At 44.1% G+C, this 24,301-nt stretch overlaps 1 protein-coding gene across 1 annotated transcript in view; it reads right to left on the reverse strand.

Moving 5' to 3' along the window:
- The window catches only part of LOC116974936 (armadillo repeat-containing protein 8), a 156,857-nt gene that overhangs the window by 94,904 nt on the left and 37,652 nt on the right, over positions 1–24,301 (reverse strand). Inside the window, exons 4-10 of the mRNA XM_033023550.1 lie at positions 23,504–23,646; positions 20,776–20,873; positions 19,676–19,768; positions 8,450–8,530; positions 5,764–5,839; positions 4,836–4,926; positions 4,518–4,578 (exon numbers count right to left, since the gene is read on the reverse strand). Coding sequence (XP_032879441.1) covers positions 4,518–4,578; positions 4,836–4,926; positions 5,764–5,839; positions 8,450–8,530; positions 19,676–19,768; positions 20,776–20,873; positions 23,504–23,646 — 643 coding nt within the window. The remainder of the gene's footprint in view (positions 1–4,517; positions 4,579–4,835; positions 4,927–5,763; positions 5,840–8,449; positions 8,531–19,675; positions 19,769–20,775; positions 20,874–23,503; positions 23,647–24,301) is intronic.

Genomic DNA, 24,301 nt, shown 5'->3' on the forward strand with positions numbered 1-24,301 from the left:
GACATTTCTGTGTCCCAAACATTATGGTGCCCTGAAATGGGGGACTATGTATGAACACTGCTGTAATTTCTACATGATGAAAAATGTATAAAAATGGCCTTTATTAAAATCTGACAATGTGCACTTTAACCACATGTGATTTTTTTTCTATTACAAATCTCAAATTGTGGAGTACAGAGGCAAATAAATAAATGATGGGTATTTGTCCCAAACATTATGGAGGACCCTGTATCTATCAAACAAAGGACAGTCCTCTGTTGTAGGATAAATTAGTCTTGAAGGTATGTGGAATATTATGGAATAAAGAGACGATCAATTGTTGAACTCAAGACAAACAAATAACTATCCCTGTATTTGTTCAAAAGACAGACGCACATGGATCCAAGTTGTGGAAAAAAGATTAGACAATAGACAATAGGTGCAGGAGTAGGCCATTCGGCCCTTCGAGCCAGCACCGCCATTCAATGTGATCTTGGCTGATCATCCCTAATACTCCGTTCCTGCCTTCTCCCAATATCCCCTGATTCCGCTATATTTAAGAGCTCTCACTTGAAAGTATCCAGAGAACCGGTCTCCACTGCCATCTGAGGTAGTGAATTCCACAGACTCACAACTCTCTGTGAGAAAAAGTGTTTCCTCGTCTCCTTACCCCTTGGTCTTAAACTGTGGCCCTTGGTTCTGGACTCCCCCAACATCGGGAACGTTTACTGCCTCTAGCGTGTCCAAATCCTTAATAATCATATGTTTCAATAGGATTCCCTCTCATCCTTCTAAACTCCAGAGTATACAAGCCTAGCCGCTCCATCCTCTCAGCTAGAAAACACAAACTTGCCTAACGTCATTAGTACTGAATGGCTCGAATGTTTACAGATATGATATCTGCCATCTGAGAGTGTTTGCCAACAACTTAGGAAAAGGGGAGATGCAATGAGACCTGGGTGTCATGGTACACCAGTCATTGAAAGTAGGCATGAAGGTGCAGCAGGCAGTGAAGAAAGCGAATGGTATGTTAGCATTCATAGCAAAAGGATTTGAGTATAGGAGCAGGGAGGTTCTACTGCAGTTGAACAGGGTATTGGTGAGACCAAACCTGGAGTATTGTGTACAGTTTTGGTCTCTAAATCTGAGGAAAGACATTCTTGCCATAGAGAGAGTACAGAGAAGGTTCACCAGACTGATTCCTGGGATGTCAGGACTTTCATATGAAGAAAGACTGGGTAGACTCGGTTTGTACTCGCTAGAATTTAGAAGATTGAGGGGGGATCTTATAGAAACTTACAAAATTCTTAAGGGGTTGGACAGGCTAGATGCAGGAAGATTGTTCCCGATGTTGGGGAAGTCCAGGACAAGGGGTCACAGTTTAAGGATAAAGGGATCCTTTAGGACCGAGATGAGAAAAACATTTTTCACACAGAGAGTGGTGAATCTCTGGAACTCTCTGCCACAGAAGGTAGTTGAGGCCAGTTCATTGGCTATATTTAAGCCCTTGTGGCTAAAGGGATCAGGGGGTATGGAGAGAAGGCAGGTACAGGATACTGAGTTGGATGATCAGCCATGATCATATTGAATGGCGGTGCAGGCTCGAAAGGCCGAATGGCCTACTCCTGCACCTATTTTCTATGTTTCTACGTTTCTAACTTCAATGCTTTACCACCTTTTATTCTTTTAGCTCATAAAAAGCTCAGTGGTCATAACCTATCCCATGCTTCGATCAGCCCGATCTTTTATAAGAGTGTATCACCTAATGTATCTTATCAAAAATTCTGCTAATTGTGTTAAAGCATTTCAAGGCGATAACTCCTGCTCTATTATCTTCACTAGCCCAAGAACTCCCTGCCAATCAAGCTTGAAAGGGTTCAGAAAATACTTACGAGGATGTTGCCAGGACTAGAGGGTGTGAGCTATAGGGAGAGGTTGAGTAGGCAAGGTCTTTATTCCATGGAGCGCAGGAGGATGAGGGGGATCTTATAGAGGTGTACAAAATCATGAGATCATGAATAGATCGGGTAGATGCACAGTCTCTCTAGCCCAGAGTAGGGGAATCGACAACCAGAGGACATGGGTTCATGGTGAAGAGGGAAAGATTTAATCGGAATCCGAGGGGTAACTTTTTCACACTAAGGGTAAAGTTTCAGACCCAAGTAAGATGAGGAAGAGCAGGCCGGTGTGTTCATTAGGGTATTGATGTTAAGAGAAACAAGGAAATGTTGACTTGGACCAAAAAACATAGAAAAACATCAATTTGGACTGGAAGATGTGCATATATCCACGTCCAAGATATATCCCGAGGCAACTTTCTCTAACAAAATTTCTGAGATAGGAAACAAAGGGAAAAGAGATAAATAATACCCTCACTCCCCATCCCCCCCGCTCGTAACAAGGACAGAGTCCCTCTTGTCCTCATGTTACACCCTACCAGCCGCCACATACAACAGATAATCCTCCGACTTTTTCCCCACCTCCAACGGGATCCCACCACCTGCCACATCTTCCCATCTCCTCCCCTTTCAGCTTTCCGCGAGACTGCTCCTTCCATAACTCCTTGGTCAATTTGTCCCTTCCCACTCAACACGCCGCCCCCCCCCCCCATCGGGTACTTTCCCTTGCAACCGCAGGAAATGCTACACTTACGCTTTACCTCCCCCTTCAACTCCATCCAAGGACCCAAGCAGTCATTCCAGGTGAGGCAGAGGTTCACCTGCACCTCCTCTAACCTCATCTATTGCATCTGCTGCTCTAGGTGTCAGTTGCTCTACATTGGTGAGACCAAGCGCAGTCTTGGCGATCTCTTCGCCCAACACCTCCGCACAGTTCGCAATAACCAACCTGATCTCTCGGCTCAGCATTTCAACTCCCCCTCCCATTCCAAATCCGACCTTTCTGTCCTGTGCCTCCTCCATGGCCAGAGTGCGTCCCACTGCAAATTGGAGGAGCGGCATCTCATATTTTGCTTGGGTAGTTTACACCCCAGCGGTATGAACATTGACTTCTCCAATTTCAGGTAGTCCTTGCTTTCTCCCTCCTTCCCTTCCCCTTCCCAGCTCTCCCACAGCCCACTGTCTCCACCTCATCCTTTCTTCTTCCCGCCACCACCCAATGGGCGGAAATCCCGGGGGGAACGGGGGGGGACACGTCCCTCTCAAGATTTGAGATGTGGGGGACAATCCCCCCCCCATGTTTTGTAATCCGGTTTTGAAATTCAGTGAAATAAAATCTATTAAAAATCTCCGCTTTCAGCGAGACAGTGGGGGTAGGACTGATGATCGAGGGCGCAGATTGGACGAGAGAGATACGGTCAACAGGCAGTGGGGGGGGGGGGACGACATGATGATTCAGCACGATGATTGGAGGAGGGAGGTGTCGGTCAGAGGCGGAAGTTGGGGGTGGGACTGAGGATAGAGCATGGTGATTGGAGGGGGGAAGACTTCCTGATAGAGCAAAGACCATGGAGCGGAGCTTGAATCAGCCCGTTCGCGGGGCCTTTCATTACCCGGCCCGGCTTTCATTACCCACGGGGCCTTTAATTAACCGGCGGTCAAATTTCTGCGTCGAGGCTCCCGATGTTGAAACCCCCGCCACGCGATGGAAGATCCCGCGGCCGGTTTTAAGCCGCGCCAGGCGATGAAAGGACCCACGAGCGGGCCGATTCAAGCCCCACGATTCAGGGCGGACGAAGCTGCTGTTGCTGGAGTTCGGAGTCGGTCGCCAACCAGGTCAGCTCCCGATGTTATCATTCACAGGACCCATGTCTGAAACTTCACGTGTGTGTGTGCGCGCGCGGCCACCAAGGAATATTGTCCCACCCCCCCATGTTTTTATGGCGATTTCCCCCCTGCTCCCCCCACACCGACATCCGTCTGAAGAAGGGTCTCGACCCGAAACGTCATCTATTCCTTCGCTCCATAGATGCTGCCTCACCCGCTAAGTTTCTCCAGCACTTTTTGTCTACCTTCGACTTTTCCAGCATCTGCAGTTCTTTCTTAAACATAAATAATACATTGTAATCACTGGGATTCTTTTGTTCTTCTGGAGATGTTTTTTCTTGTACAGGTATTCCAGAGATACTTTAATCGCAAAATGAGCAAATGGACAAGAATTGGACATGAAACTTCATAGTCATATTCAACTTTTCTATCGTGGCCTCAGATAATCAAACTATTATAGAGTCTGCAAAGGCCTTCTGCATCTCCCGGCTGATAACATTTTTAACTCCTCTTCCCATTCCCGCGCTGACTTTTCTGTGCCGGGGCTCCTCAATTGCCAGACGTAAACTGGATTAACGACGCCTCAAGTATCTTAGAACCCGACAGTATGAACAATGAATTCTCCAATTTTAGGTAACCTCTTACAACACCCACTTCCCCTCCCCTTTCTCTCTTCCACCCCCCCCCCCCCCCCACCCACCGCCATTCCCTCCCTGGACTCCCACCTATTTCTCGCCCCCCCCCACATTCCTTCCTCTGGCTTCACAATTTGCAACTCTTCAATCAATCATATTATTGAAATTTCAAACCAACCTTTAAAACTATACTGTTATCATCTGTCCGGATCGCTCCAGCCCTGCACATGTAAGTCAAACTGCAAAACGATAAAATTGGTTTAATCACAGAAATAACTTCTTCTGAATATACAATACAAAGAACATTTGTTTTAAATTAGATGAAGCAAGCAAGCTGAGATGATATGTTTAATACTAAATGAATACCTTCAACTAATTAGTTCTAACCACAATAACATTCTGAACACCAAAATCCAAAGCTGTAGGAGCAGTTAAAGGATTTAGCAAAATATGTATGTGACCAAATGTCACGAAGGCAGAATAGTGAATTAGATACCATTTTGCGGATGTCAGCTGCATTTCAATAGGTTTATCCCTCTGCATCATCTTCACAAACACTTGGGGCAACAATTCACCATCTACCAGCACTAAAATAGAATACAAATCATATTAAGCATGTTGTAAACAAACATTTGAAAAAAATGATACTTGGATAGTCTTTGTAATAGTTTTTACACAAGAGCTTTTAACAAAAGCCAAATTGATAAAAGCAGAAAATTGCATGTTATATCAAAATAAACATAATATGAAGATTGTGAGCTACACCAGAACAGTCCCCGTGAGATATATGGTGGCATGATCACCACTGATGGATGGCTCTGAAGTTGAACAAAAATGGAAGAGTATCACGGACCAATGCAATCACTGGTACAAAACACCAGAGGGCGCAATGCATCACCAAAGCAAGCATGGCTTCAGTAAACATAGCCATATAAGGATGTCTGCACATAATTAATGTTTCAATTGCTAAAATTAACACTTGACCTATCAATTGCCATTTGCAAAAGACATTTCCATATTTCTACCTTCTCTGCATATGTACGAGTGCTCGCTAACTTTAGCCCTGAAAATCTTGGATCCAATAGTCTTGATTAGAACGGGTGTCAAGGTTATGGGAAGAAGGAGGAAAATAGGATAGGAGGCAGAGATCAGCCATGATTGAATGGCAGAATAGACTCGATGAACCAAATGGCCTAATTCTACTCCCATAACTTGTGAATATTTATATGCCCCAGGCCCTAGACTCTCCAATGAGCAGAAAAGATCTGCGCTTCCAACTATATCAATGCCTTTGTACCATTTCTTAAGCTACCAAATTCAGGATAAATACAACTCTTGTTGCTGTCAAATTTGAAAAGCAACATCACATTTCTCAGGAAGTGATACAAGACAAAGCCAAAACAATAAAGGAAATTAAATCTTACCATTTACAAGAGTCAGGGAAACTTGGGGATTTTCGTAAGCCAGGACTGAAAAGCATTTTAATGCCTGCATCTGAACCTGTTGAGAAACAAAGAATTTCATACTCAAAACATGATGTCTATATTTAAACCCTATTTAGAGATTGATCTGAAGTTCACAACATTGTCTCAAATTTAAGAAAATCAAACTTGTCACCCAATTAAATAATGAAAAATGCTTAAATCAGAGTGGATGAAAGAGTTATTTCTAGAATCTTGGTAAGAAACTAAAATGTCTTAACCCTATATTCTCACTTTAATTTAAACGTTGAAAAGCCAACGCCTGCGAGACCATCTTTGGGTGAGGCCAGATAGAAATTGGGGTTTGGGGCATGAACGTATTTACAGAGATTAAAAGCAACTGACGCTTTCCATTCAATTTCTACACACAATAATCTAACCAGGGTCGTAGGGTATGCATATAACATTGACTGCATCTGCCAGTTACACTAATTAAAATGCCTTCAAGGATTTATAACGTTCCTTGTCTTTGCACATTCCCTTTGCCATACCAGTTCCAATAAACATTTTGATGACATCCAGTTCTCTTCCCCCAATCCTAGGGCTATTGGTGCTTCGAAACACCCAGTTTCAAAGACATGATTCTGCAAACTCCACATTGTTCATTTCCAAACCAAGTGTTAGAGCATTACATTCCTGGTATGGTCAGAAACCAGGACCACATCTCCAGCATGCCACACTATTCACACTTATTGGGCGCAGTGGATGGGCAGCGCGACCCACATCGCAGCAGCCTCTGCAGTCCGTCTGTCTTATTTTTATTTTCTTGTCTCGTTTGAGTGTAGTTATAGTGGGGTTTTTTTAACTGGGTATGTGTGAAGAAACTTTTAAAATCTTTTCCCTGTACGGAAGACCTGACCTTTTCCGTCGGGTCTCCGTTGTCGTTGGGGCCTAGCACCGTGGAGCGGCCTCCAACCGGAACGATCTGGGGCTCCAGTCGCGGAGCCTGCGGACTACTCACCATCGCGGAGCTGGCCGAGTTTGGAGCGCAGAGCGCTGTGGTGTCGCGCTGCTGCGGCCCGACCCCGGAGATTCGGAGGCTCCAGCCTGGTGGACGGTAACACCGAGAGCTCGCGGGTCCCTGGTGGGAGACCGCTTTTCGGAACGGCAACGGCAACTTCTCCTGCCCGAGTTGCGGAGTTGAAAATGACCGGGAGCGGGGCCTTACATCGCCCGGCGCGGCTTTAATGGCCGCGGGACTTGCTAGCGCCTGCCGGGGGCTTTAACATCAAGACCCGGAGCACTGCCTTGCATCGCCCGGCGCGGCCTTAATGGCCGCGGGACTTATTTACCATCGCCCGTCGGGGGCTTTGACTTTGACATTGGGAGGAGAATGGGGAGAGCAGGGGAGAGATAAGACTTTGCCTTCCATCACAGTGAGGAGGAAATTCGCTGTGATGGAAGTTTGTGTAAATTATGTTGTGTCTTGGTTCTTTTTCTTGTTTGTATGACTGCAGAAACCGAATTTTGTTTGAACCTCAATGAAGTTCAAATGACAACAAATAAATTGCATCATTAGCAAATTGCATCATTGCATTGTGTCATTGCATTGCATCATTATTACCTCAATCAATTCACAGCCAAAACCTTGAATTCAATTATTCCAAAGGTCATGTTCCATATGCTTGACATAGGATCTGGTTCCGATACTAGTTCTTGTTCCCATTACTAAAATTAAAAATTCTTAGCCTGCTGTTTAAATCCTTCACAAACTATGTTTTTCTTATGTGTAGGAAGGAACCGTAGATGCTGGTTTAAACCGAAGATAGACACAAAAAGCTGGAGTAACTCAGCGGGACAGGCAGCATCAAAGTTGGCAGCATCTTTGGAGAGAAGGAATGGGTGACATTTCGGGTCCAGTCAGGGGAAAGGGAAACAAGAGATATAGATGATGATGTAGAGAGATAAAGAACAGTGAATGAAAGATATGCAAAAAAGTAACAATGATAAAGAGAAATGATAAAGAGTTCCTTCCTATGCGACTTAATTTTGAAAAATGCAGAAAGAAGCTGTTTCGGAACAATCAGCCACTATTTTCTCCTAAGAACATAGTCTGCCAGTTTTGCTGCAGGATCAGTCACTGGAATTGACATGAAATGCTTGTATTGACACTAGTGCAATAATACTCTATTAAACAAGCAGTTCGATTGCAGGAACAAAAGTAAACTTACAGCTATTTTTAAAAATCTAAAAATCCTGGGGGAGAAATAATTTTGTTAAATGAGTCTGAAACACTCTTACCCCTAACCCCCTTTCCCCCCATTAGCACAAATTGTATTTACTTACTATCGTATTCATAATTTTCAATAACATGAGGTTTCTCAGGAACATAACTCTCGCCTTATTAGCAGAACTACCTCTTTCCTCTCTGCAAGATGGTTCCTAACCCAAGCGATTATTTGTGTGCTAGACACAGAAGTGGACCTGCAATCACACATTACTTTCACCCCACACTTTTAAATCTCTACTCCTACAGGGCATGTATCTGAATACTGCAAATGGTGCAATAGTAATCATGTATTGTCTTTCTGCTGACTGGTTAGCATGCAACTAAAGATTATCACTGTACCTCAGTACACGTGACGCTAAACTAACTAAGACAACCTGTACTTATTTTTCAGACACTTACTTTGTATGAAGGTGAAGTCAGTAGATGAGCAATGTTCTGCACTGCACCGTGGTTGAACAACACAGCCTGATGCTCTGGTGTCTGTAATGAAACAAGCGGTAGTTAATGGCCAGAATTTGTATTTGTTATAGTGGTGAAATTGTTCCTACTCGCCATTACTAGTGCATAAAAACAAAGTAGCCCAGATGGAAATAAATGAAACAATTACATCGCTAAAATAATATGCAAGTAGGGGGATTAGATCTTCTTCATTAAAATTAATTTGACAGCCACATAACATTTTACCTTGAATAATATTGACATCTAAAAGAAAACTTAAACTACAAAAACAGCTGACTGATTTGTAAAAAAATTATTTTGCAAAAACCAAAGAGAACGATAAGGATTATTAAAGTTAATAATTCAAATTAACACAATTCAGATAGTTCTGCATGTAATTCATGGATAGTGATGTACCCTGACATGCAGGCAGTAGAGTGAAATGATGCCAATAAAGCTGTGGCTATTATGTGGTTGTCAGCTTTTACTTCAAATGGCTTAATGAGTGAAATCAGAATAATAAGCAGAAAAGGCAGAATAATAAGGATAAAGAAAGGGGCATGAGATAGCTCTGGTAAATAAGATAATGGAGAATTCAAAGAGATTTTCAGAGAATATTAAGTGAAAAGGGTTAACTGGAAAGAGAACGCAGCCCGTCAGAAACCAAAGTGGTCATCCATGCGTGGAACCCCAGATAAGCAAGGTCCTCAATGAATAGGTTTCCTCTGTACCACAGAGAAATATGAACACTTGCGAACTTGTACATGAAGATGTCTTGAGGACAGTCCGTATTAGTCAAGGAGGTGCTGAACATCCTCAATGTATGAAGGTAGATAAATCTCTCAGGGTGGTGATGGAAGGATGTTTTTCGGACTGGAGGCCTGAGGCCTGTGACTATTGGTGTACCTCAGGGATCGGTGCTCAGCCAAATGTTCTTTGTCATCTACATCAATAATTTTAATGAGAGTGAACAAGGAATGTTTAGGAAGTTTTCAGATTAAACTAAAATAGTTAATAAAGGATCCCTACACTTATATCTCTAACCCAGACAACCTAGATAATGTTCGTCATCTATTTTCCAAAATGAGACACATTGTAAATCAGGAAAGGGGTTCAGTCAGAGCATGCAGTTCATTTCATTCAAATAATAATTTTGTTATTTGTGTTATATTAATAATTCATACGAGATCAGTGAAAGAGAGCCAACACTTTAAGATTCTAGCACCTGTTACTTCCATAATGGCACATGTAGATGGACAGGCTTTTTTTGGTCTGACGTACAGTGCCCTCCATAATGTTTGGGACAAAGACACATCATTTATTTATTTGCCTCTGTATTCCACAATTTCCATCACCAGTCTTTCCATCACCTTTGGAAACTTTTATGGCACTTTTATCAACATGAGGACCAAACTTGTGCCAATGAAAGTCAAAGAAGTCATTATGAGACTGAGAAACAAGTATAAAACTGTTGAGACATCAGCCAAACCCTAGGCTTGCCAAAATCAACTGTTTGGAACATCATTAAGAAGAAAGAGAGATCTGGTGAGCTCACTAATCGCAAAGGGACAGGGACTGGCCAAGGAAGACCTTCACAGCTGATGACAGAAGAATTATCTCTATAATACAGAAACATCACCAAACACCTGTCTGACAGATCAGAAACATTCTTCAGGAGTCAGGTGTGGATTTGTTAATGACCACTGTCCGCAGAAGACTTCCTGAACAGAAATACAGAGGCTACACTGCAAGATGCAAACCGTAAAAATAGGATGGCCAGGTTATAGTTTGCCAAGTACTTAAAAGAGCAACCACAGTTCTGGAAAAAGGTCTTGTGGACAGATGAGACAAAGATTAACTTATATCAGAGTGATGGTAAGAGCAAAGTATAGAGTAGAGAAGGAACTGCCCAAGATCCAAAGCATACCACCTCATCTGTGAAACACGGTGGTGGGGGTGTTATGGCCTTGGCATGTATGGCTGCTGAAGGTACTGGTTCACTTATCTTCATTGATAATACAACTGCTGATGGTCGTAGCATAATGAATTCTGAAGTGTAGAGACACATCCTATCTGCTCAAGTTCAAACAAATGCCTCAAAACTTATTGGCCGGTGTTTCATTCTACAGCGAGACAATGATCCCAAACATACTGCTAAAGCAACAAAGGAGTTTTTCAAAGCTAAAAAAGGGTCAATTCTTGAGTAGCCAAGAATCATTCGATCTGAACCCAATTGAGCATGCCTTTTATATGCTGAAGAGAAAACTGAAGGGGACTAGCCCCCAAAATAAGCATAAGCTAAAGATGGCTGCAATACAAGCCTGGCAGAGCATCACCAAAGAAGACACCCAGCAACTGGTGATGTCCATGAATCGCAGACTTCAAGCAGTCATTGCATGCAAAGAATATGCACCAAAATACTAAACATGACTACTTTCATTTATATGACATTGCTGTGTCCCAAACATTATGGCGTCCTGAAATGGGGGGACTATGTATAAACACTGCTGTAATTTCTACATGGTGAAACCAAAATGTATAAGAATGCTGCCTATCCTGCTCAGAACTTCCAACATGCTAATTTATTACAGATTTCTAGCATCTGCAATATTTTACATCTGGCCAAATAATGAGGAACAAATATGTGTACTTTTGGTTTATAGTATATGGCCTGATCTGATGCATCTGGCCTTATCTTTTCTATCTAGCCACTCAGTCCACATAGGATGCTCTTGGAGACAGTGGCATGGTGGCGCAGCGGTAGAGTTACCGCCTAACAGCACTTGCAGCGCCGGCGACCTGGGATCGATCCTGACTACGGGTGCTGTCTGTACGGAGTTTGTACGTTCTCCTCATGACTGCTTGGGTTTTCTCCGAGATCTTCGGTTTCATCCCACACTCCAAAGACGCACAGGTTTGTAGGTTAATTGGCTTGGTGTTACGTGTAAATTGTCCCCAGTGTGTGTGGGATAGTGTTAACGTGCAGGGATCGCTGGTCGGTGAGGACACGGATGGCCCGTTTCCGCGCTGTTTCTCTAAACTAAAAACGAAATTAAACGCTGACAGCAATATTACATTCCTTGAGGATTTCCTGATTTTTTTTTTTTTAATGCATCCTTAGGATGTATATGACTCAAACAGAAAATTAACTAGCTAGATGTCTGAAGTTTGCCTTCATCGACATGGCTGCTCCATTAAATTTATGGTTGGATGTACATTGTTTCAATATTTATCCTGGTCACTTGGAAGAGAATATTGTCCAAGTGAACATGCGAGACCTTCTGTAATAGAAGTGATAGTACTTCACCAGGACCTCAGCAGGTCATGCTGCATCTCTGGAAAAAAGGAATAGGTGACATTTCAGGCCAAGACCCTTCTTCAGACGGAATATTGTTTTCTGTGCATCATTCAGATCTTAGACCCACACAGAAGATATTATTACAGCCTTCTCTGCTACAGGATTTATTTCCAACTGTATATACAGTAATTTTAAAAAAGTTTCTCAGGCACTCAAAGATCACAAACATTTAATGTTTGTTTACAGGTAGTCATCTGGAATATTTGAACTTCCAAGATATGGGAGATGCTCATCATGCAACAGAATCTCCACACAAACTTGAGTTGCCAGGGTCCAACCTTGTTGATGGACAATTTAGTCATACTGCTAAGCAACTGTCCCGTATTTACAAAAGGTGTGACAAATACAAATATAAGAATATCAGTGTTTGAAAGAGTACACACAATAGCTGTATCAGTACACTAGAGCGAGACTACTGAATTTAGGATGGTTTAACTGCTGCACAGAAATAATCTTAAGTGAATGACTGGACACCTGGCAGTTTAGTTCACCTTTGATTGGGAACTAAACACTAGTCATTTGTATTAAGACTCCTGCTATAGCATTAATGGGGTTTTTGATAGATCCTGAAATAGAGTTGAACAGAGAAAGCAAGGTATAAAAAGAGGTGTGTGCTTTTTATAGCATTTGCCCTGCAGCTTGTCAACAATATAAGTCTAGGTGATGGCCTAAACCCAGATTCTATAATAGGTTCTCGAGTAAATGTAAAAAAAACTATTCAGAAGGCTTCTCACAACCATCTTTTCCAATGGAGCATAAAATGTCCTCCCCTTTGCAATTTCCATAATTGGACATTTACTCCTAGGTCCTCTGATGTTCTCTTGTCATTCCATATCCTCATGATGGTGTGCGAGTAGGATGCAACATCATTCTTCCCAGTTTGACGACTTCTGCAGAGATCCAAACAGATCCGTGTGCTTCCCAATGGATGAAACGTGAGATACATTCACAGGTGAAGACCAGGCTGCAACGTGCTAGTCAAACAATCCTGACCAGTGCAAGAAAGCTCGATATGATCTTTGCAAATCCATCAAGAATGCCAAGAGACAATACCGGGACAAACCTAAATCCCAGTATAATCATTCGGACACCCGCAGAATGTGGCACGGTCTGAAGACTAGAACTGGTTGCAAAGCAAAGTCAGGCAATATCACTGGTGACAGTGCAGCTCTACCTGATGAGCTTCATGCATTCTATGCTGGCTTTGAGCAGCCCGTCTCATCAGGCTGAAGTATGCCTCTTCCCAGGATGACTGTTGCAGAAGTTAGATCAGCCTTCCTGAGGGTGAACCCACAGAAAGCAACTGGTCCTGACGGAGTCCCTGGCCTTGTCCTCAGAAGCTGCACAGACCAATTAGCAGAAGTGTTCACTGACATCTTTAATCTCTCCCTACTTGGTTCTGAGGTACCCACCTGCTTCAAGACGACCACCATCACCCTGGTGCCAAACAAAAGTGAGATCTCATGCCTTAATGCCTACCGTCCAGTGGCCTTGACATCCACCATCACGATGTACTTTGAAAGGCTGGTTATGGAATGCAATAAATCCAATCTACCAAGCAACCCTGACCCACTACAGTTTGCCCACCCCCACAACGAGTCCACGGCTGATGCCATCTCCCTGGCCCTACACTCATCCCTGGAATACCTGGATAGGATGGACACCTACATTAGACTTCCATTCATAGCGGAAGTGGCGGCGCTGGGAACGGCTGCGGCTCACCTGCAGTCCGTTTGTCTTTACTTTTTTGTGTTGTTTTTTTTCGTTTTGTGTAGTTGCGTTTTTGGTTTTTAGGTTGTGTTTATGTGGGGGGGGGGGGGGTGGGGGGTTGAAACGGGGTCTGCTGTCTCTCCCTTGGGGGGAATACGACTTTTTCGTCGTATCACCCCTCTCTGCCTCCGTCTGCGCTGAGGCCTAATGGCGGAGCTGGCGACCTCGGGACTCCGGAGGCAGCCTGTCAGGACTTGCCCTGGGCTCGCTCCCGTGAGGGCAGCCCAGCTCGGGGCTGGAGCTGCGCTCCCATGAGGACGGCCTGGCGAGGGGCCGAGACTCTCCCGCGAGGGGCTGTGGCACTCCCGTCGGAGTGGCCCAGCCCGAGGGAGAACGGCACTCCCGTCGGAGTGGCCCAGCCCGAGGGAGGAACGGCACTCCCGTCGGAGTGGCCCAGCCCGAGGGAGAACGGCACTCCCGTCGGAGTGGCCCAGCCCGAGGGAGGAATGGCACTCCCGTCGGAGTGGCCCAGCCCGAGGGAGGAACGGCACTCCCGTCGGAGTGGCCCAGCTCGAGGGTGGAACGGCACTCCCGTCGGAGTGGCCCAGCCCGAGGGTGGAACGGCACTCCCGTCGGAGTGGCCCAGCCCGAGGGAGAACGGCACTCCCGTCGGAGTGGCCCAGCTCGAGGGAGGAACGGCACTCCCGTGAGGGCGATCCGGCTCGGGGCTGGAACGATGCTCCGGTGGCTGGGACGGCGTTCTGGCGGCGGTGACCTGAGTCCTGGATTCAGCCGCGGGCCAGCGGCTGCGTATGCTGGACTGGAGGGCGGCAGCTTCGACCACCCCCGGGCCGCGGCGTTTGAGCCGGCCCGTTGCGGGGTTCGGTGAGCCGCGGGACTGTTGTGCCATCGCCCGGTGGGGAATCGCCTCAGCGCAGAGGGAGAAGAGGAGGGAAGAGACAGTAACCCTAAGATTTTTTTGCCTCCACCACAGTGAGGAAGTGCTTGGTGGACTCACTGTGGTGGATGTTAATTTGTGTTTACTGTTGTTTATTATTGTATGATGTATGTACCGTAAGGTCTGAATGACAATAAAGGGATTCAAATTCAAATTCAAATAGACTACAGCTCTGCTTTTAATAGCATTATCCCATTCAAGCTCATCTGCAAACTCGAGGAAATTGGAGTCGGCACTCACCTCTGCAACTGGACCCTTGACTTCCCGACCATCAGACCACAATCAGTGAGGATAGGGGGTAAACCTCAACACTGGTGCTCTGCAATGATGTCTCAGCCCCCTTCTTTACCCCTTATACACTCACGACTGTGCAGCCAAGTACTAATCCAACACAATTTACAAATTCATGAGCAACGCCACCATATTGGTCCAGTTATCAAATAATGACGAGACGGAGTACAGAAAGGAGATTGAGAACCTCGTAACTTGGTGTCAAGACGACAACCTTTCTCTCAATGTCAGCAAGACAATGGAAATAGCAATCGACATCAGGAAGCCTGGGATGCACCGACTACAGGATGCACTGCGAAGAAGAGATGGTTGAAAGTTTTAAGTTCATAGCAGTAAATATTACCAGCAACTTGGCCTGGACCACCCATATTGAAACAATGGCCAAGAAAGCACAACAACTGAGGTGAGGAGGAAATTCAGCACCCAACAACTCTCATCAACACACAGAAAGCATTATATCGGGATGCATCAGAATGGTTTGGGAACAGCTCCATATAAGATAGCAAGCAATTACAGAGAATTGTCGACACAGCCCAGATCATCATACAAACCAACCTCCCTTCCTTGACTCCATATACACCTCACGCTGCCTCAACATAATCAAGGACAAGTCTCACCCCGGACACTCCCTCCTCTCCCCTCTCCCATCAGGCAAATTGACAGAAGTGTGAAAACACATACCTCCAGATTGAGGGATAGTTCCTTCTCAGCAATTACCAGGCAAATGAACCATCCAAACCAACTAGAAAAAAGTTCTTAGCTAGACTCGCAAACTATCATTAATCTGATTTTAGACACAAAATGCTGGAGTAACTCAGCCGGGCAGGAAATATCTCTGGACAGAAGGAATGAGTGACATTTCAGGTCCAAATCCTTCTTTAGACCAGCATCTGCAGTTCCTTCCTACACATTTAATCTGATTTTACTGCACTAAACCTTATTGCCTTTATCCTATATCTGTACACTGTGGACAGCTCGATTGTAATCATGTATAGTCTTTTCGCTGACTTGACAGTATACAACAAAAAAAAGCTTTTCATTGTACCTCGGTGCAAGTAACCATAAATGACTAAACTAATATAGACACAAAAAGCTGGAGTAACTCAGCGAGACAGGCAGCATCTCTGGAGATAAGGAATAGGTGACGTTTCAGGTCGAGACCCTTCTTCAGACTGGTTAGGGATAAGGGAAACGAGAGATATACTCCCACAACGATCACGACTGCACTTCTTCCCACCCTGCTTCCTGCAAAGACTTCCTGCTTCCTACTCCCAATTCCTCCATCTACGCCGCATCTGCGCCCAATATGAGGTGTTCCACACTAGAACATCCAAGATGTCCTCATTCTTTAGGGAACAGGGGTTCCCCTCTCCCATCATAGACGAGGCCCTTACTCGTGTCTCCTCGGTACCCTGCAGCTCTGCCCTTGCTCCCCCTCCCCCTAGTCACCACGGAGCCAGAGTCCCCCTAGTCCTTACTTCCCACCCCATCAGCCATCGCATACAACACATAATTCTCCAAAATTTCCGCCACTTCCAACGGGATCCCACCACTAGTCGCATTTTCCCATCTCCACCCCTTTCCACCTTCTGCAGACCGTTCCCTCCGCAACTCCCTGGTTAACTCATCCTTTCCCACCCAAACCACCCCCTCCCCAGGTACCTTCCCCTGCAAACACATAAGATACAACACCTGTCCCTATACCTCCTCCCTCGACTCTGTCCACGGACCCCTTTCAGGTTAGGCAGAGGTTTACTTGCACCTCTTCCAACATCATCTACTGTATCCGTTGTTCAAGATGTGGACCCTTATACATCGATGAGACCAAACACAGACTGAGCGATCGTTTCGTGGAACTCCTTCGCTCAGCCCGCATGAACCAACCTGATCTCCTGGTTGCTGGGTACTTTAATTCTCCTTCCCATTCCTACACAGACCTTTCTGTCCTAGGTCTTGCATATCTTTCATTTATTGTTCTTTATCTCTCCACATCACCGTCTATATCTCTCGTTTCCCTTAGCCCTAACCCGTGTGAAGACGGGTCTCGACACATTCGTCACCCATTCCTTCTCTCCAGAGATGCTGCCTGAGTTACTCCAGCTTTTTGTGTCTATCCTCGGCTTAAACCAGCATCTGCAGTTCCTTCTTACACCACTAATTGGTTTGTGGTTTTTCATCTATTGAATGGCGTTTTGCATCTCATCAAGGGTTGAAGAACATAGAACAGCACAGCATAAGAACAGGCCAGCCCACGTTTCTTCCGAACATGATGCCAAGTTAAACAATTTTACAGATGCCAATTAACCTACAAGCCTGTCGTCTTTGGAATGTGGGAGGAAAATAAAGCACCCAGAGAAAACCCACACAGTCACAGGGAGAACATCCAAACTCCGTACAATAGTCAGAATCGATTCAGGGTCCCTGGCGCTGTAAAGCAGCAACTCTACAACTGCACCACTGTGTCGCCCCTAACTTGTGCTTTTGTGTCATTTTCTTGTGCTTTCCAAAATTAGTTTAAAGCAAGTGTTTTTATTTTTTCATTTTTAACTTTTCCAAAATTAACTTTCATTGTTTATTTCATTTTTTTAGTATTTTAATGCTTCTAAATATCAGGGAAATACAGGGGGGGGGGGGGGGACAATTTCTTGACACAGTCATGTGGCTTTGCCATATGTTAAAGATGTTCTCAACAGTGGCAGGCAGGGTTTATTCTGCCTAACCTCCATGTCCCTGGCACCAGTAGGCGGTGCGGCTCTTGCCAGCAGCCGCACGGGGTCCAAATGACAATAAATTGAATTGTATTGTATTGTATTGTATTGTATTGTACCAGACAAGGTCTCAGCAATCATTGTTCCCAGCCAGCAGATTCAGCCTTGTGGAACTGAATCAGGCAAATACAATCCAACCAGTGATCCAGCGAGTACTGCCTCAGCAGAAACTTAAATAGAATAGCTAGAGAATCTCAAATACTAATAGAATACATGGTGACTGCCTTATTACACCTCCTAATGTAAAGACAGGCTTCCATATTGGCAATTTTACTCCAGCAATTTCAACTCATCCAAAAACCTTGAGTTGGTAGAATTCTATTTTGTATAGTTAGTGATAGTTAGTGCTGTTAACCTGTGATCAGCTGAAACTGGTTAAATTAAATGCATTCAGTGCTGTCAGCAAACAGTAAACCAAGATTTTCATTCCAACATTCTAGAGTAAATTTAAATTCAGAGAGGTAATTTCATGCAAATTCATTACATGACTAATTCTTACATTTACTCTTTTATGTGTTCAAAGGAATTGAAAAACAATCAGTGCATCACTAATATCGGTATCATAGAATCAAAGGACATGGGGATGTGCTTTCATAACAACTACATACCACTGCTACAGGACCATCAAGGTTGCCTATCACTCTATCCCTCGCCCTCACTTCGGGAAATCTGACCATTCAACGGTGCTGCTTCTTCCTGCCTACAGGCAACAACTGAAGTGAGCACCCCCAGAGGTGAGGACTGCACGGAGCGGGTATGGGGAGGCAGAGGAACAACTACAGGACTGCTTGGAGTATGTGAACTGGGCAATATTCAAGGACTCGGCAACGGACTTGAATGAATACACCACAGTCGTCACTGACTTCATAAAGAAATATGTGGAGGACTGCATTCCAACAAAATCCTTCCGAATGTTTCCTAACCAGAAGCCTTAGATGAACTTCGAGATCCGCATTCCTCTGAAGACCAAATCTCGGGCATTCAGGTCTGGTGATGCAGAGGTCTATAAGAAGTCCAGATACGACCTTGACAAGGCCATCAAAAAGGCCAAAAGGGACTTCTGCTCTAAGCTGGAGGATGAGACGGATGTTCGGCAACTGTGGCGGGGCTTGAATGCGGCCCTTGTGGCTAAAGGGATCAGGAGGTATGGAGAGAAAGCAGGTATGGGATACTGAGTTGGATGATCAGCCATGATCATATTGAATGGCGATGCAAGCTCGAAGGGCCGAATGGCCTACTCCTACACCTATTTTCTATGTTTCTATGTCAATAACTTCAAATTCTTGGGCGTGCATATTTCCGGAAATCTTTCCTGGACCCAGCACACTGATGCAATTATAAAGAAGACACATCAGCGCCTCTACTTCCTGAGAAGATTACAGAGATTTGGTATGTCAACGAGGATTCTCTTGAACTTCTACAGGTGCACAGTAGAGAGCATGCTGACTGGCTGCATTGTGACCTGGTTCGGCACTTGAACGTCCAGGAGCTAGAGACCGCAAAAAGTTGTGACCACTGCCCAGTCCATCACCGGCTTTGACCTCCCCACCATCGAAGGGATCTATCGAAGTCGCTGCCTCAAAAAGACAGCCAACTTCATCAAAGACCCACATCATCCTGGCCACACACTGATTTCACTATTGACATCGGGAAGAAGGTGCAGGAGCCAGAGAACTGTAATGTCCAGGTTCAAGAACAGCTTCTTCCCTACAGCCCTCAGGCTATTAAACATGATAACAAATAAGCTCTGAACTACAACAGACTATTATTATTATTGCACTATATTTGTTTATTTATTGAGTATGTGTGCATGTGTATATATACACACACTGAACTTTCTTTTCTTCTCCCGTTATGTACTATGTTTATATAATCTGTTGTGCTGCAGCAAGTAAGAATTTCATTGTCCTATCTGGGTCATATTACAATAAAACACTCTTGACTTGAAATATTGTAATGTTTCATTATGTGTTGCTTAGTACATTGATTCCAACACACTTCCCTTGATACTACACTTAAAGCTCAGAATTAACATGTATTAACATACATGAAGTGTTTACATGTCTTTACAAACTAATTTTAATATTTTTAATGTCTCCTACCTTGCAACAATGGGAAAAAATCTGACAGATGTACTCCTGTATATATCGTGATCTACTAAGTAAGGACATAAGATGAGGAACCACTGTTGAATCCTAGAAGCAACATAAAAACAAAGGTTAAAATCTATCCTTGTCTCATCTGTTCCTCCCCATAGGTGCAACATTCCCAACACTAACTGTCATCTATGATTTACTGATTTAAACCATTCTTTGACCATTCTTAACCATCAATCCCTTTACTCCAACAATTCATGGGAATCCTTTAGTGTGTAACCGTTCCCTGCAACCCACCATCCTCTTCCTCCAGGATAAACCTAATCATACGTTGAACGTGATTTGCATCCACTCATTATCACCAAATAAAATTCTTGCGCTGGGAACTTATCCACGCTATTATTTTGTCAGTGATTTCACCTGCCTTCCATCTTAGAGCAGGCATTCTTAGTTAAAGAGTAAAGGGCCTGTCCCACGTGTGATTTTTTGGGCGTCTACAGGCGACTGCCACAAAACGTTCAACATGTTGAAAATTTTTCGACGACAATTTTTGCTGTCGTAGGTTATCATAGGTTGTCGCCAGGTATTGTAGGTGAATTCCATTAAAACTAGTCCCTGGCAGTCGCCTAAGTGGGACGGGCCCAAAAGCAAGGATTTTGCCATATCGCCATCAACAATGTTGCTTTTGACAAGTTACCCGAGAGCAACCCAAGGGAACCCCTACGGAGACTTGTGATACTCTTACTTCTTGTGACACTGCCCTGCAGAATCTAACCAAACACAAAACACGAAAAGAAAAAGTAAAACTGCAGCCACTTCATATCTTAATGCTCCAATATTCTCACTAGCAGAATTTTTTTAAACCAAGACCCCAAAAAGACAGAAATAAATAATTTAAATATATCTGAGACTAAAAAGTAAAAAACTACAGATGCTGGAAATCAAAATAAAAATTTACTGCTGGAAACACTCAGCAAGTCCAGTTCTGAGCAAGTCACTGATTTGAAGCATAAAATCTGTTTTTCTCTCTCCACAAATGTTGCATGGCCTGCTGAGTATTTCCAACAATTTGTTTTTAATTCCAGTGTCTGAGATACTGTACTTACTGTATAAAGTACCTCTACTGGCGTCACAGGGCTTGTCAATATTGTACGGAGGCATCGAAGACAAGCCTCTATAAATTTAAGATCTGGAAGGAGGAGACCTATTTAGAAGGGAAAAGGAATTTCTAATTACATCACAAATCGGTAATATATTATAAACTATTTATTCAAAGTCCCTTAAAGATAAAATAACTGCTTCAGCAGTCAGAAAAACATTTGATATTCAATATTTTCCACAGTTCAGTCACACATCATGTGTATATGTATCTCAATAACTATTAAATGACCACTCAATATGATTTTCACTTGGTAGTATTAGCAGTCTGCTTGATTTGGGAGATAAATACTTTCACCACATCTTGTAACTTAATTCCTTACAAGTCCCGGACAATAATCAAAATCAAGTGACCTTTCCTACCTGCATCACTAATACAGCCAAGCATGCTGAAGTAATGACACTAATAATAGCACTGCAGACTAAAGATCATGTTGGAGATTCCTCTGTGTAGGAAGGAACTGCAGATGCTGGTTTACACTGAAGATAGACACAAATTGCTGGAGTTACTCAGCGAGACTAGTCAGTACTGCTTGACCTGATCCATGTCATGTTTTACTGCATACCACTGTACACTCAAACAGCTATCTGGTTGAGTGTCTCATATATTATCTAGCCTGCTAGTCCAGCCTCTAGTTAGATTCGTTGTTGAGCTTGACACCTATGTACAACACCTATGTATTTGAGCTCTGTGTGCTTTCTTAATAAACAACTTACACTCATGTATGGATTCTGAGTTATTAGACAATCTCACATGGTGTCAGAAGTGGGATTGTCTAATAACTCAGAATCCATACATGAGTATAAGTTGGCCAAGAGCATGTTCTTCTGGCCTGCCATGTTGGACTATGTGCGCCAGAGAACGCAGTCGTGTGCAGTATGTAACAGTGTAGCACCGTACCAGCAGAAGCAATCGCTCCTGCATCACCCGGTTCCTGATCTACCGTGAACAACCCTGGCGACTGACATTTTCGATTGGAATAGCAAACGGTACCTGGTTCTAGTGGTCTCCTACTCCGGTTGGTTTGAGATTGATTTGCTCCGCACTGCCTCATTGCCGGCAGTTATTCAGAAACTTGCAAAACACTTCTCAGTTCACGGGGCCCCTCTCTCCCTCATGTAGGACAATTTACAAGTCAAAGTTTCAAAGACTTTATCCAACGCTGGTATTTCAAACATGTCACCAGCAGCCCGGAATTCTGCAGTCAAACGGGTTAGTGGAAAGAGCCGCTCACAGTGCGAAACAGGTGATGGAAAAACTAAAAGAGCGGGGTCTGATGTCTTCCGGGACCTTCTAAACATGCAACGTTTTACGGGACAGAGTGTTAGGTTCACCTGCACAACGCTTGATGTCCAGACGAACCCGCACTACCCTTCCAGTAGCTAAGCAACTGCTACAACCTCGTGACCTACAAGGTTCGTGATCCACACACAGTCCAGGCCCAACTACAACACAAATGGCAAGTTCAAAAAACGTATTACGACCAAACCAGCTGTCCCCTCTCGCCTTTGTCTCCCGGTCAAACGGTCCGCCTACAAACACAGAAATGACATGACCGCATAGGTGTAGTGGCAGAAACCTGCTTGGAGCCACGTCCCTATTTAGTCCGCTCCGAAGGAGGAATTGTCAGGTTCAATAGAAAACATATTCTGCCAGTGAGCGAACCAAGACCATCTCAGCAGTTCTCGAATGGCTACATCATGCCAAAGACTAATGGAGAGACTGTGGGTTCAAACCGTAATGGCTCCCCAATGGCCAAAGAGCCACTAGCACTATTGGCGAAATCACCTATTAGACCTCCGGTGATGTCACCCATAAAGACTGTTGAACCACCGCCTGATATGATGTCACCGGCCCCTCCAGCAGAGGGCCTGTACCGTACGTGCATAGGACGGGTTTGTCAGCCTAACCCTAAATACAAAGACTGTATTAAATACTGATTACGGGTTTCCATTACCTAGGCCACATTGTATTTCTCCTTATTCATATCCTTCACGGCTTAGTCGCGATTTATAAAGCACTGTATCTTCCTACTATACATTGGAAGTTTTAGTTGTATGCTTATTTAGTTGCATGATTTATTATACTTAAGAAGGAGGATGTAGATCAGTCAGTACTGCTTGACCTGATCCATGTTATGTTTTACTGCATACCACTGCACACTCAAACAGCTAAGGGTCTGAAGAAGGGTTTTGGCCCGAAATGTTGCCTATCTCCTTCGCTCCATAGATGCTGCTGCACCCGCTGGGTTTCTCCAGCGTTTTTGTGTACACTCAAACAGCTATCTGGTTGAGTGTCTCATATATTATCTAGCCTGCTAGTCCAGCCTCTAGTTAGATTCGTCGTTGAGCTTGAGCTTACAACACCTATGTATTTGAGCTCTGTGTGCTTTCTTAATAAATAACATACTCATGTATGGATTCTGAGTTATTAGACAATCTCACAGGCAGCATCTCTGGATAGAAGGAATAGATGACGTTTCAGGTTGAAGGGCTCGACCCACACCTTCCATCCAGAGATGCTGCCTGTCCCGCTGAGTAACTCCAGCTTTTTGTATCTATCTTTTGAGATTCCTCCAATATTAAGGCCTCATTCTTCAGATTATTTGTGCAGCCTTATAGCAAACTCTTATGAAGCGCATTCAAACATAACATGCAATTCCAAAGTAACTGTACCTTGTAATAATGCCGGAATTATATGACAGTCCAACAGGGACTTGACATTATTTTCTGTCCCCATTGCAAGACTCCCCAATACTACTGCACATTCAGTTTTAAGTTCAACAGTTGAAGCCTCTTGCTGTAGTAAGTAAAGCAATCTGTAAAAAAAAATCAATTAATAGATAAGCATTTGAACAAAGTGTTGCAGTCAAGCAGAGCTGTGTGCTGGTACCTCTTTTAGTTCTCATCATGCATTCACGAGGACAAGTGTGCTCAAAGAATCAGCATTTAAAGGAGACTTTTTAGTGTTAAATACAAAGAGCGATGCTGTGCCAGGCACCTGCTGCAAACCCCCTGCCCTCCACACAGCTGCAGTCAGGCACGTCAGTTATATGATGCAAATCCCTGTTCTCTTCTCGAGTTTTCACAGCAATGAATTACCCACAGCCTGATGTGGAGAACACCGGTGTTGGGGAGGCTGGATGTGTTTGAGCAATACAGCTGCTCAGAGCTTGGGATATTGGGTTCAGGACCGTACTCCAGCAGTGAGTGCAGGCCATTGGTTATGACTGGCGGAAACAGGTCCATGTGTTGATAGATAATTCAAACCCTAGTCATCGTGTCGTGATGTGATGGAAGTTGCTGTCATCCCCCAGTTTGGAGATTTCAGTATGGTAACATGTCCAAGGGCGGTTGCTGGCAGAGATCATTAAATCTCAAGCCATACATACAAATATGAATATGCACACATTTTTTTTTTTCACATTTGCTACGGTTACAAGAAGCGTGAATTACTGTTTTGGTCTGCTATCA

The sequence above is a fragment of the Amblyraja radiata genome, chromosome 7 (assembly GCF_010909765.2).
Source record: "Amblyraja radiata isolate CabotCenter1 chromosome 7, sAmbRad1.1.pri, whole genome shotgun sequence".
NCBI classification, from domain to species: domain Eukaryota; kingdom Metazoa; phylum Chordata; class Chondrichthyes; order Rajiformes; family Rajidae; genus Amblyraja; species Amblyraja radiata.